General features: G+C 42.1%; 1 protein-coding gene across 2 annotated transcripts in view; it reads right to left on the bottom strand.

Moving 5' to 3' along the window:
• Nucleotides 1-807: 807 nt before the first annotated feature.
• The window catches only part of NADSYN1 (NAD synthetase 1), a 28,166-nt gene continuing 16,530 nt past the window's right edge, over nt 808-12,443 (bottom strand). For both annotated transcript variants that reach the window (XM_073347864.1, XM_073347865.1), the window contains 9 exons: nt 11,608-11,710; nt 10,207-10,375; nt 9,655-9,790; nt 9,292-9,398; nt 7,143-7,274; nt 6,030-6,099; nt 5,067-5,195; nt 3,850-4,026; nt 808-1,368 (listed from right to left, as the gene is read on the bottom strand). In XM_073347864.1, the coding sequence (XP_073203965.1) occupies nt 1,312-1,368; nt 3,850-4,026; nt 5,067-5,195; nt 6,030-6,099; nt 7,143-7,274; nt 9,292-9,398; nt 9,655-9,790; nt 10,207-10,375; nt 11,608-11,710 (1,080 nt within the window). In that variant the 3' untranslated portion in view covers nt 808-1,311. The remainder of the gene's footprint in view (nt 1,369-3,849; nt 4,027-5,066; nt 5,196-6,029; nt 6,100-7,142; nt 7,275-9,291; nt 9,399-9,654; nt 9,791-10,206; nt 10,376-11,607; nt 11,711-12,443) is intronic.

The following is a 12,443-nucleotide window of genomic DNA, read 5'->3' as shown; positions in this document are numbered from 1 at the left end:
TGGTTCTATAGCCATCTCTCCTATGCTCATTCTGTCCCCAACTGTTTTACAGAGTAGCAAGCTCAGTTTCAATAACATAATGACTACACAGGCAAGTAAAAGCAGCCATTATTCACTCACTGATGACAGTGCATGCTCAGTCTTGGACAGTAGCACTAGGTTAAGTGGGAACAGAAATGTTAGCCAGAACACCAGGCTTATCCCCATCTCTTTTCAAAAAGTGCCAGGCACTGAGCGAACATTTTACATGTCACATATACCAAAGCTTTCTTTATAAATCATAAAGAAGGAAAAAAGGGTACAAGCCCAATTTTATATGCAGCTCACCTTTAAATAATGTTTTACAGATAATAGTAGAGTACCTTTTATCTGAGGATCTCAGAGCACATTCAGCATTATATCAACTAGGCAGTATCCCTATTTTAGGAATGAGGAAACTGAAACTCACAGAGATTAAAGTGAATTTCAAAGTTTACACAGCAAGAAGATGGCAAAGCCAGAAACAGACCTTAGGGGTGCTGATCTGGGCCTCATTAGAAACTACTCATGTATGTACAATTTGGCCAGTACTCAAATACGTTGTTGAATTAGGATCTTACTCTGCTGTTCCAATCACTAAAGCAGACAAGTTATTTTTTATTTACATAGAATTAACTATGTTAAGAACAGAGCCAATTAGCATTATAAAAATGCGAATTTATTACACAATAAAATGAAAATTTATTTTTTTCACAGCAGCATGTGCCAGCGACTAAAAAGATTTTTGCTTTCAGTTCAACATGTTAGATAAAAATCACATGCAGACCATTCATTAGGCCCAATCAAATTTTATATGTGCACACATATTTCCACACAAAAGCACTGAGCTGGGTTTCTATGATTGGAGGGGTCATATCACTTGTTATTTCCAAATATTCAGACAATCTTCAGGTATATGTGAAAATACTAATGAATCACGAATGATTAATCATCCAAAAATTAAAACACAAAAGTCCAACCTTCATTTTTACATTTTAAAAGTTTCAGCCAAGACCATCTGAATTTTGTGACCAATCACACACCATGAACAACAAATAGTGAATAGCTGAAGCAAACCAAACCATTCAGAATCATGAATAATACAGCTTGAAACTTATTTGTCCAAACTAATTTGGGTTTGATTAATTACAAATATAACTGGTAACAAAAAGATAGACCAGCTCTATAGTCTGTTCAAACACTGGAACCGTGCTGATCTTCAGAATATACTCTATCCTTGAATGTTGTGTTTGTAGACCCATATTAAGTCAGTAGTATAAGAGTGGAGAGTAGTCAGTCCACATCTTCAAGTACAGGCTTCCCTTCTTCTTTCCTTTCTAGATTGGAAACCTGTAATTAAACAAGGTACAGAAGTAAAAACAAATTTGCATTTAATTTCTGCTGTTAAATTTAGATTCTCACAAGGAATTGGGGTAGTCAACAATGAACAGAGGAACAATAAGCCATAGGTCAGATTTTCAGCTGTGCCCAATAAAAAAAGCAGAGAAAGGCGGATGCAAAGGATTTGCATCCACCTTCAGTCCCTGGTCCTTCCGACGGTTCTGTATCAGCCCATGCCATGCCCCAATCACCTCACAGCTGCTCTAAATTATGCCAGCTGCTCAAGACCCCAGGGGCCATTTTGGAAGCCAGGTAGTAGTAGTGTGCAGAAGAGCTCTGGACACACAGCCTTCTTCCCAAGACAGAAGGGAGGCATCATAGCTGCACCACCTGGGAATTCCCTCACACTGGTAGATCTACCAGGGCGACAGCCCCTTTGTGCTGGACGATGAAACAAGCCATAACTGCAGGTCTGGCAAATCTGAATAAAACCATTGCCTCAAGCTCTTTCCAATTAACATCATCTTATCTCTGGACTTTGTGCTACAAATACAGGAACACAACAGTCAACACATGACATTGTCCTGAAGGATGATTCTCTTAGGAATTACAGCTGCCTGGCCTGCGAGTGCAGAGTTTCCAGGCCAAGGGAAACCCTTAGTGCACTCGCTTCCCAAAATAGACCAGCCTTGCCTTGCAGTATTACATCTGCCCCACACTTGGTTCTAAGAGGTTAATAGAGCCCTTGGGAGGCTGCATCAGAGAAGGGCTGAAGGGAGCAGCCAATCAGGGCCAAGCAGGCCCATATGACAAGGGAACTGCAGGGCCCAGAAAGGCAGTTCTCTACGGGGAACCCAGGGAGGAAGGACTGTGTACCTGGAGGGCTGAGAGAACTGCCAGCACCCTAGACTGCCAGCACCCTAGACTGGGCTAGGGGAGCGAGAGAGAGCTCCTGGCTAGCTGCTGAGGTTTGCAGGTGGAGGGCCTGAGGTAAGGATAAAGAGGATGCTGTGGCCACGAGGAAGTGGCCAGATAATATACTGCAGTAGCCACTAAAGGAAGTGGCTGAACAGTGGACTGCAGGTCCCCCGGAAGGGGGAAGCACAGAGTACAGCATGGCCAGAGGGTTGTGCCACTAAAGAGGACGCCGCGGTCCTTGTAGAGATGTGGGTCCTAGAACAGGCGTCACAGTGGCAAAGCACCACCAGAGGAGGGTGCACTGGTGAAGAGAGCTAATCCCCAGGACAGTCAGCAGGAGGTACCACAGTGCGGAGTGATCCCTGTTACATGCTCTTATTTTTGAGTCTTCTGAAAAACTTTCTGAAACAGTCACCAGCACAGGCTGCTGCTGTAACCTACTGGATAAACAAAAATATAAGGAATGGATTTTTTTTTTTAAACTGGCCCCCCTCTTTGCACACAGTTTGCAATGGCAAATACCTGCAGGCCCAAGTAATATCACAGGAAGCATATGCCAATACACTGGGTCATTACAAGTCTAAGTGATATTCACTGTGCCCATAAATATTTACAGGCACAAAGAGAGAGGCCAGATTTTTATAGTCTGTTCCTACAGAAATATCCAATCCAGCTCCCACTGAAGCCAAAAGGAGTTTTGCCCTACACTTTAATGGGAAAAGGCCCAAAATTATGAGTTGTGGGGTGGGGCTAAAAAGGGAATGCAGCATATGGTACCTTTTATCCTAGGTTTCCAGAGAGTCAGATACTATTATAGCATGCCTAACATTTCATAGAGATGGGAATTAATATTTTATTGCATATGTAAACATATTCTTAAAAGCAACTGAAATTTAAAATCTTTGGCAGTGAAAACTCCCATGTGTTAAAATTCCTCGGCCAAGCACTTTTATGGTAAAAAAAAATGTAAGGTGCCACAAGTACTCCTTTTCTTAATGTTAAGGTTGTGACTGAAGCCCCCAAAAAGCCAACCAAACCATAGTTACAGCTACCACTTGATCCTTTACACACCTCACAGTGGCCAGTCTAAAAACAGTTGCCATATCCAAGCATGCAAGGTCAAATTAATCCCCAGTGTAACTCCACTGACTTCAAGGTTCAAAGAGGGGATTGCTGTAAAGGAAGATGGGCAGACACCTTCACTCTGAATTTCCCAGCTCTTACTGAATTTGTCACACCATTTTAGGTCCCAATCCTGCAATGAGGTCCGTGTAGATGGACTCCTGTTACTGTGTGCTGGCCCGTTGCTCTGAATGGGCATAGAGTTCATAAGCATAGACCAGTGGTCCCCAAACTTTTCACAGTTGTGTCTCCCCTTCATCCTGTCTCTTCTTCCCCATCTTACCCCCTGGGAGCTGTGGCAAGGCTATGGAGTGGGGATACCCGGACAGAGGTAAGATCTCCTAAGAATTAGATCATAGGAATCTATGTCTATGTAGACATACTGGAACTGGGCTTATCATATCACAAATGATTTAAAATAAACCTAGAGCAGAAGTGAACCATGCATACCTGTTTATCTATAGACCTGAACTGCCAGGACCAGGTAGAGTTGTAAAGAAAAGGTCTCAAGTCAAATCGGTTGTCCTCAGGACTGTAGTTTTCAGCATGATAGGCAGGTGTGAGGGTGGTCATTTTATGTCTGTTAATTGAGTACATCCTGAAAAAATGCTTAACCTTGGATGCCACCTGGTGTACAAAACACATAGTTTCAGGTCAACTGAAATTTCTCAGAACTGAAACACAATTCTAGATGAGCAAGTTACTCTGGAGTGAGCTAATTCACAAATCCAAATGTATATATATCAGTTAGCACTACTAATGTCTGTTACCACAGAGGAAGTGAGGCATGTAATATGCATTTAAAGTATCAGAATGCACAAAAGTGTCACAATGAAACACATCTATACTATTTTGCTGTAAATGTTTCTTATAAGGGAGAAGATGGATATCCCAGGGGTTGGGACACTGGCCTGCATAGGAGACCCAAATTTTATTCCCTGCTCTGCCACAGACTTCCTGTGTGACCTTGGGCAAGTCACTTAGCTTTTCTTTGCCTCAGCTTCCCATCTGTAAAATGGGAATAATAGGACTTTCCTACCTCACAGAGGTCCCAGAAAGGGCACTGCCAGGATAAAAGCAAGTGCCCATTGAAATGTCATGGAAATGACACCTCTCCAACCAACTCTGTCACAGGATATATGGATGTAGATTTCTTTTAGGTGTTTTGAAAATCAAGAGCCACCTTCTCTCTTACAATATATTCATGGCACATCCATTAGCTTCAATGGGGGTTGGGCACATATCAGGGAAGGCAGAATTTGGCCATGCATGTATAGATCTAAAACTAAACAAACAGTTCCCTTCAGAATACCTAAGTGTTGATCTAACAGTCTGCAGTATAGACAAAAGGCTGGAATCACTCTAGGATCTGTGCCAGCTTGTACAAGCAGAAGAACGTCTTCTGGGAAGCAGAAAACAGCAAAATGTAACACAGAGAGTGGGCAGTGAGCGTGTGATCAGTGTCGGTGGACAGGTTTCCAGAGAGAGATTTCTCTTGAAATTTGGTCTTTTCTCCTTTAACATGTTATGACCTCTCTAGGGTATTTCTAAATACAAGAGACTGATTAAGCTGTTCCTCTTAAGTTATGAAAACTACATGTGATCTTTTTCCAAGCGTAAATTCTGTTAATGGAGGATTTTAAACGCAAGATTTTTTTAATTTTTACCTCTCTTGGGGTACAGATCTCCTTCCACATATTGATCAGCTTACAAAACATGCTGTAAGGTCCAGCCTTGGCCATCTTCCTTAGTTTTCCATAGACTGAGAGCTCAGTGTATGTCATCCCCATATCTTCCTGAAATCACACACACAAAAAGGGCACTGAAAATGTATAACATGAGTCAGAATGAATTATTTTAGAGGAGACTATAATACATTCAGTTAATCAGAGAAATACTAAATTGAAAAACCAATCTCCATTTAAAATAAGGACTGCAATGGAATTTCTGAATTGTTGTATGGGAATATATTGCATCTAGCTAGCAAGAGCACTTCTTGAAAAAAAGGATTTTTCCTTCTGTGGTATTTGAACACAGGCTTCATATCAGCAAGCTAAACCTAGATGTTGGCCTTCTGCTTGAAAACAAGAAACTAAATTGTGCCGTGACTTACCTTCCACCGTCCTAGAAACACAGTACAGTTCCCTAGAATTTAGACCAGCCTTGATTTCAATGGTGTTCATAAGTTTGAACAGTGATCTCATATGCAACTAAATAAATAAAATGAGGAAACAAAGTTCTGGGGCCAATATTTCCAAAAGTGACTAGTGACTTTGAGAGACTCCCATTTTTGGGGGGCCTTGAGGGGCCTTAAAGGGAACTGATTTGCAGAAAGGACTATGCCCTCACCCTCTCAAATACAGGCCCCTTACAGATATCTTGAGTGGAGCACCAAAACTCAAGGCATCCAAAAACACCAGTTACTTTTGAAACTCTTGGCCTGTATAAACAAGTCTGCTGCCAGATATTAATGTTTACAGAGCTGTTTTGTGGAATGGCTTATGAGACCATTCAAAGGGAGAGAAACTTATCTTGGTCATAGTCCGGCGATGCTGCCCCTCTCCACTACTGAACAAAATACAAGTTGTGAATAAGGCTTACCAGAGCTTTTTAAAGTCACTGCCCATTACCTCATCAGTTTGAGACACTTGTCCATCCGCAAGGGGCTCTAACTCTGCAGTTGGTGGAGCGGACATAATACTGTGTAGGAAAAAGCATTCATTCAAACCAATCACGTTAGCTGCTAAACATCAAGTGCTTTATTTAAGTCCATTTCGGGAGCACAACCTGCAAAATGACCGTGAAAAGAAAATGGGACATCTACTAGACTACTGCTATTTGTGCCAAAAGCTCTCCCAGGTGCACAGGGTGATGCCTATAGTAAAATCACAGTCATCATATATTTGCCTGAATCAAATCTGAGTATAAATGGAATAAGGACCTCAGGATTCAAGCACAGCAACAATCAGTTATGCAACTGAAGTTTTCAATAGTTTGTGCTACATTCACAGAAACAGCAAACAGTCTTGCATCCATCTAAATCCCTGTCCAGGCTAAGGCTGAAAAAGAGCTTAGCCTTGCCTACAATGAGTTTTTGCCAAGAGTCTCTCACGGTTGAAGCTCCCCTGATGGTAACAACATTGGGAAAGCTATTATAGAACAGCTCCTGAAGCTGACCACATTAACACCGTCCCATTTAAATAACATCGTGTAAAAACTTAGGCCGTCACGGCAGCATTGTCTCCACTAGCACCCCCAATGGTGTTACGACCAGTTGGCGTTAGCAATGATAGAAGAAAAGTTGCCAAAAAATAAACCCTAGTGTAGACACAGCCCTAGTAGCAATCATGTTTAAATATAGTTGCTAGAACATTTATGACACAACTTCCTTGACAAATATTCACTTGGATGTATTTTGCAAGAACCATCATATATCCTTGTTTTAAAGCTATGCTAAAGACAAAAGAGATTTGGTACGTATAGATGGCCAATATTAATAGTGCTACTAGGCTGCCTGGGTTTCAGAGAAAAATCTCTGTCCACACTGATAAGGAAAAATGTACTAGCTGCAACCACATTTAAACACGGAAGTTATTATTATTTATCACATGTATTACAGTGGCATCAGAGATTCAGAATTGGGGTTCCTTTATGTTACAGATGAGCACACACTGTAGGAGAGGAAGAGGAGTATGGATGCTAGCACAGTTTCACCAGTCATGAATCATTACTTTACCACTCACCTTCTGAGTGCTGTAAGCTGGAAGTTTTCCATACAATACTGTATGAAATTTCTCAAGTCAGTCTTGCTGATTCCACCAATAGGATTTATATCAGCACTGGAGCAATCGTACTTAGTCAAGTATCCGTGAAGACTGAAAGAGAATAAGGAACTTTATATAACAACCAAAATCCTAGAAATAGGGCCTTTTATGTTTTCATGTGTATTTATAAGGCTATCCGTTTTTTAAAGTCATTGGGACATTAAGAGGTAAACTGATTAATGTTCGGACGTGGTAGTGCTACTCTAATGATCATTAGGTCTCTGGCAGGGAGGTGATAATATTTTAATACCTACTGCAACCGCAGTTAGCATTGTATGTATTAATAAAATAATAAAATAAAAACAAAATGAAGACTGTATTTTCTGAAGCAATGTAGGCTGACTGCCTCCCAGGACTAGCACTTCTTAGGGCCCTTCCCTCTTGACGTCTCAACTTTCCTGGATAATCCAACCACTCAGAGACTCACCTGATCTCACCTTCTTGGGAAATCAGTGGGGTAAGTAATTTACAGGCTACTCTGTGGAGAGGCAAGATGGTCCAGTGAAGAGGACACTGAACTAGGACTTGGGAGCTGTGGGCTCCGCCTCTGAGCTTCACCATGACTTTGGGAAAGTCTCTATGCCTCTGTCTGGACTGTAAACTCTCTGGGCAGGGATAGTTTCAATGCACAGTGTGTCTGTACAGAGCCTGGACTAAAGGGGCCCTGATCTTGGTTGGGGTCTCTAATGTCTACACTGCAACATAGGCCTATGCTTGAGCCCAGGCTTAAGCCAATGCCTCCTTGTGTCTGCACTCCAATTACACTGACCCAGGGTCCCAGGACTCTGCAGAGCTCTAGGGTCAAAGCTCTAGTCAAACCAGGACCAGGGTCCAAGCCCTATTGCTTCGCAGTGTAGATGCAGGGCTGCTTGACTTGGGTCCTGGAACTCATCCAAAAGTATCCCACAATTCCATGGGACAACTTCCTTAGTCCTCTCTATCCCAACAATCTGTAGTCCACGCTACTGAAAAGGGAAGCCACTCCCTGCTACCCTTAGCGAACAGTAGCAGCTCAGGTCAGCATTAACCCATTCTCTTCTGATCACCCATCTACAAGCATACCATCAGAGAGCCTCCTGGGTTTGCAATGGGTTTGGTGGGCTATTCCTGTAACAACAACCCCTCAATTCTCCAGCATGTAAAACATGCAGGGCAGGCAGTAAAGTTTTCCCACAGTGCAGCACAGTCCTAGTACTAGAGTGGCCACATTTTAGGAGACTTTGGGATATGGTAACTTTGACTCAGGTCTGCGCACTGCAATGTGGATGCCCGAGCCCTAGGTTAGAGCATAGGGTAGACAAGTCTTAATATAGGGTTTAAATACAATGTAGACACTTAAGCCCAGGGTTCTGTAACACAAGTCAGCTAACGTGAGTCCCACTAACCCTGGGCTTACTTAAATATGTCTGACTGTTGGTTTGTATTACACTGCAGTGTATTCACGCCCAACTCCCACATTTACAACTTGAGGATCTGCAAACTGTAAATCTAACTGTGATGCCTCCACCAACCAATGAAGCAGGGCATTTCACACAAAAACAACTAAAATACTGCCTTACTTACCTCAATAGCAACTAAAATCCCACCTTTTCAGGCTCCCATGGTCACAGGTCACCTTTGTCCTTTGTGATGCCCCACCATACTATGACCAAGCTACTAAACTTGGTCCTGATTTTTTAAAGTATATGGCATGGCTTCCAAAGTTGTTGGGGGTTTTTTGTTTGTTTGTTTTTAAAGTCTCTAATAACAAAGTCATCAAAAGACACAAAATATTAGTGTCACTTTTGTTTTCTATTTACTATATGGGTCACCTTCGCTACAGAAGGTTGCTGAGAAAGGAACAGCTGTTCTTTTTATCAAATGACTGCACCAATTCTCAAATGGGCATCTAAAAAATGTCGACTGATTTGGTTCAGTTCATAGTTTCATTGATTCCAGTACACTCATTTTATTCTTAAATTAAGTATATTTCCTGGGGCATTGGTATATACTGGCATCCAGTGGAGTTACAAAAGACTGCAGTGAATTTGACTCCCGATGACTTAATAGATTTCCAATATTCGCCCACCTTTCGTCCACATTGGCTGATCCGAGCACTAGAAGCCCGCCAGACATCCCGCGAGCCCAGTGACTCAGCTGAGCAAACAAGTAGGCAAGGACCATTCTTATTCTAGCCTACAAATCAAATTGAGAAATAAAGCAGATTTACAAAGCAAACTACTTTCTCCTTCATAACACAGAATTCGAAGTCAAATTAAAATATCCACTAATAACTACGATGAGCCCAGTATACTTCAGAACTAAGCCACATGTAGAACTGCAGTCTCTACAGGTGACTAGTGAACACCACAACCCAGTGTCACTGAATCCCCAAATGTTAGTATAAGAAGGATTATGTGGGCTGAATCCTTTGGGGAAAACAAAAGCATACCTGCACATTCTGTAGTGCCAGATTTTCCCTGCTGCTCCCTCCACAGACACGAAACTGGGGAGATCTGCCCATCACCATACTGAAAATCCCCACAATGGCTTTCACTGCCACATCTATGTTTAGATTTATATGATAGCTGAGAAGATTACAAGCACAAGTAAATCACTTTGCATGCTTCGGACTAGGTAAAACAGTATAAAACAAATGATTTTAACTTTGTCTTCCTTATGTGAAGAAAATAAGCAATCCCTCAATTCTCTAGCATGTAAATCAAGGACAAAGGGGTAAGGCACTAAAGCCTGCCACCACCTAATATCTGGCTTCTAGACTTGGGGAGCCTGGAGCGCAGACTTTTCAAGTTCAGTTGATTGGTTTCCATGTTCTTCCCCAAATGTTTCTAATGCCCACCCCCACACATACACTCAGGTATTAAGGCTGTAATATTCTACTTACCACCCTTATTACTCAGATACTGGTCTTTTAGAAAACCTGAAGCTGTATATGAAATCTTAACTGCAACATTATTTAATCCAAGCATTTCTTATTCTATACCTGCCTATTTGTTCAGCCAACAATTTGGCCCTATTGTATGTATCCTGGGAGGAGTTCTCGCTAGCCATGTAACAAGTGGTGAAGATATGTCCACAGAATTCCTGGGAATCCTCAGGAGTGTAGGTCTCATCATTCACTATCCTACGTACGTCGGCCAGCACATCTTGATCTGCAGGAAATCCAGTAAAAGGAGAAAGGAGATGAACCATCACAAATACCTTGTACTACTGCTAATTATATTTTGCTCTTCCACAGCATGAATCATTAGAGAATTTCAAAGCACTTTACAATCATAAAGGAACTAAGCCTCACAACAGCCCTTCACAAAATAAGGTAACACTTCATTTGCTGGCATTTCAAACGTTCTCAATTCCATCAAAGAGAATTATTGAGTTTGCTGCTGGTTTTGCGTCTATAAATATAAAAAAGTTTTGTCCCATGTATTACAAAGAGGCTTCATAAAGGATGAAATGCTAATCCAATACAAAGGACTAGCTCAAAGTTTATGAACTATTTCAACACAATTTCAGGGCTTAACTTTCCTTAAGCACATGTGTGAGACTTAAGCGCTGCTTAAGAACTGTGCTGGCCGATGTACACAGTTGAATTTCACCCAAAATGAATAAACTCTCCCACAATAAACTGGAACACCAGACCCAAACATCCCAAAGTTTGGATAGTAAATCCAAAGAATAATCCAGATCCATGGCTGTGTATTCTATGCACTGCCCATAAGTGAAGACATGCACTACACATGTAGCTACACACGGCAGTGACAGGCCCTGGCAGTGGAAGGCGGTGGGGCAAGGCTCTGGTAGCTCCCCTCTGCCAGAGCCCTTCCCTGCGGTCATCTCCTGCTGAAGCCCATCTTCCCTGCTGCTCTTCCCCCTTCTCTCCCCCCACTGCAGCTTTACACTATGGCAGGGAAAGGCTCTGGCAGCAGGGAGGCAGTGGAACACTACACTGTTAAAAATAGCAGTGTTGACGTGGGAGGCACTACTTGGGCACATAGAGAGTCAAGGTTCAGGCATGCTGGGTGCTCTATTCTATTCACCTAAGCCATGCCTCACTATTTACACTGCTATTTATGCCCCCGCTAGCAGGCATGCTGCATGTGTACTCCACACGCCATAAGTGTAGACATAGCCTGAGTTTCATAGCTGACCAAACCCCATAAATACAATTTGGGGGATCTTTGAAATCTGGATCCACATTTTGGCTGGGTTTCTCAAAAGGCATCTAAGACACTCCACTGAAAAGGTAGGGCCTGATCTCTGATTAAGCACATAACCAGTATGTTGCACCTTATGTACTGTACTAATGGCTAATATTCATTTACCTCTAACCATTAGCAAGTTTGATTACTTTGACAAGGACACACACACACACACCCCAACTTACTTCCATTCTTGACTGCAAGGCAAACCTGGCGACACATGGAGTACACAATGCAAGCTGTAGCAGAGCTGTCAATTCCACCACTAAGTGGTAGGAGAAATCCTGCCTTAAACAGCAAACAATGGAAAAGCTGTGAGAACTGCCATTGTAAAAACATATTTTACCCTTCAGAAACAATATTTTGAGCCTATTCCTGCGTCCTCCCTCAGGTGAGTTATGCATGCTCCAGCCAGCAGGGCCAGCCAATTCTGGTAGTACTTCATTGGAAAACAGATCTAGCAAAGCATTTCACACCCTTATCACTTTGCATTGGCTAACCAAGCCAAGTCTCAGGTTAAACCCTTTACTCTGATGGCTAGAAAAAGCTGCTGAACAGGTCCTCACTCTCTAGTGTGGTTAAGGAAAGCTAATTAAGAAGGATGGAGTTCTTAGCGTCCAATCCACTCTGTTTAATTTGGATCATTGCTTAATGTGATCCTCTGCTTATTTCAAAACATGATCTTTGGAATCAAACTGCTAGTATGTGTGTTTGGCACTTTTCTTTGTCCATCTACTTAAAATGGCTTTTGAGAAGCTGGAAGGTGCTTTTACCATTCCTGAGAAGGAATGGTAAAAGCAGTTACCTTGTAATGGATGCTGTATGTTTTCTTTATAGTTATGGACCTCCTATTTTTAGAGAGCTGTAACTGGCTAGTACTTTTTCCTGTGTCTCTGTAGGCTCTCAACTACTACTGAGATTTCATCTGTGTGCGCGTTAGCAATGGTTGAATAGGTTGCAGATGCAATAAACTGGTGGTGTGGGTTAAATCTTAAATTCACTGTCCTATTCATCAATAGTT

This window comes from Lepidochelys kempii, chromosome 6 (genome assembly GCF_965140265.1).
Source record: "Lepidochelys kempii isolate rLepKem1 chromosome 6, rLepKem1.hap2, whole genome shotgun sequence".
In the NCBI taxonomy this organism is placed as follows: Eukaryota; Metazoa; Chordata; order Testudines; family Cheloniidae; genus Lepidochelys; species Lepidochelys kempii.
This window is presented reverse-complemented; position numbering and strand designations above follow the sequence as displayed.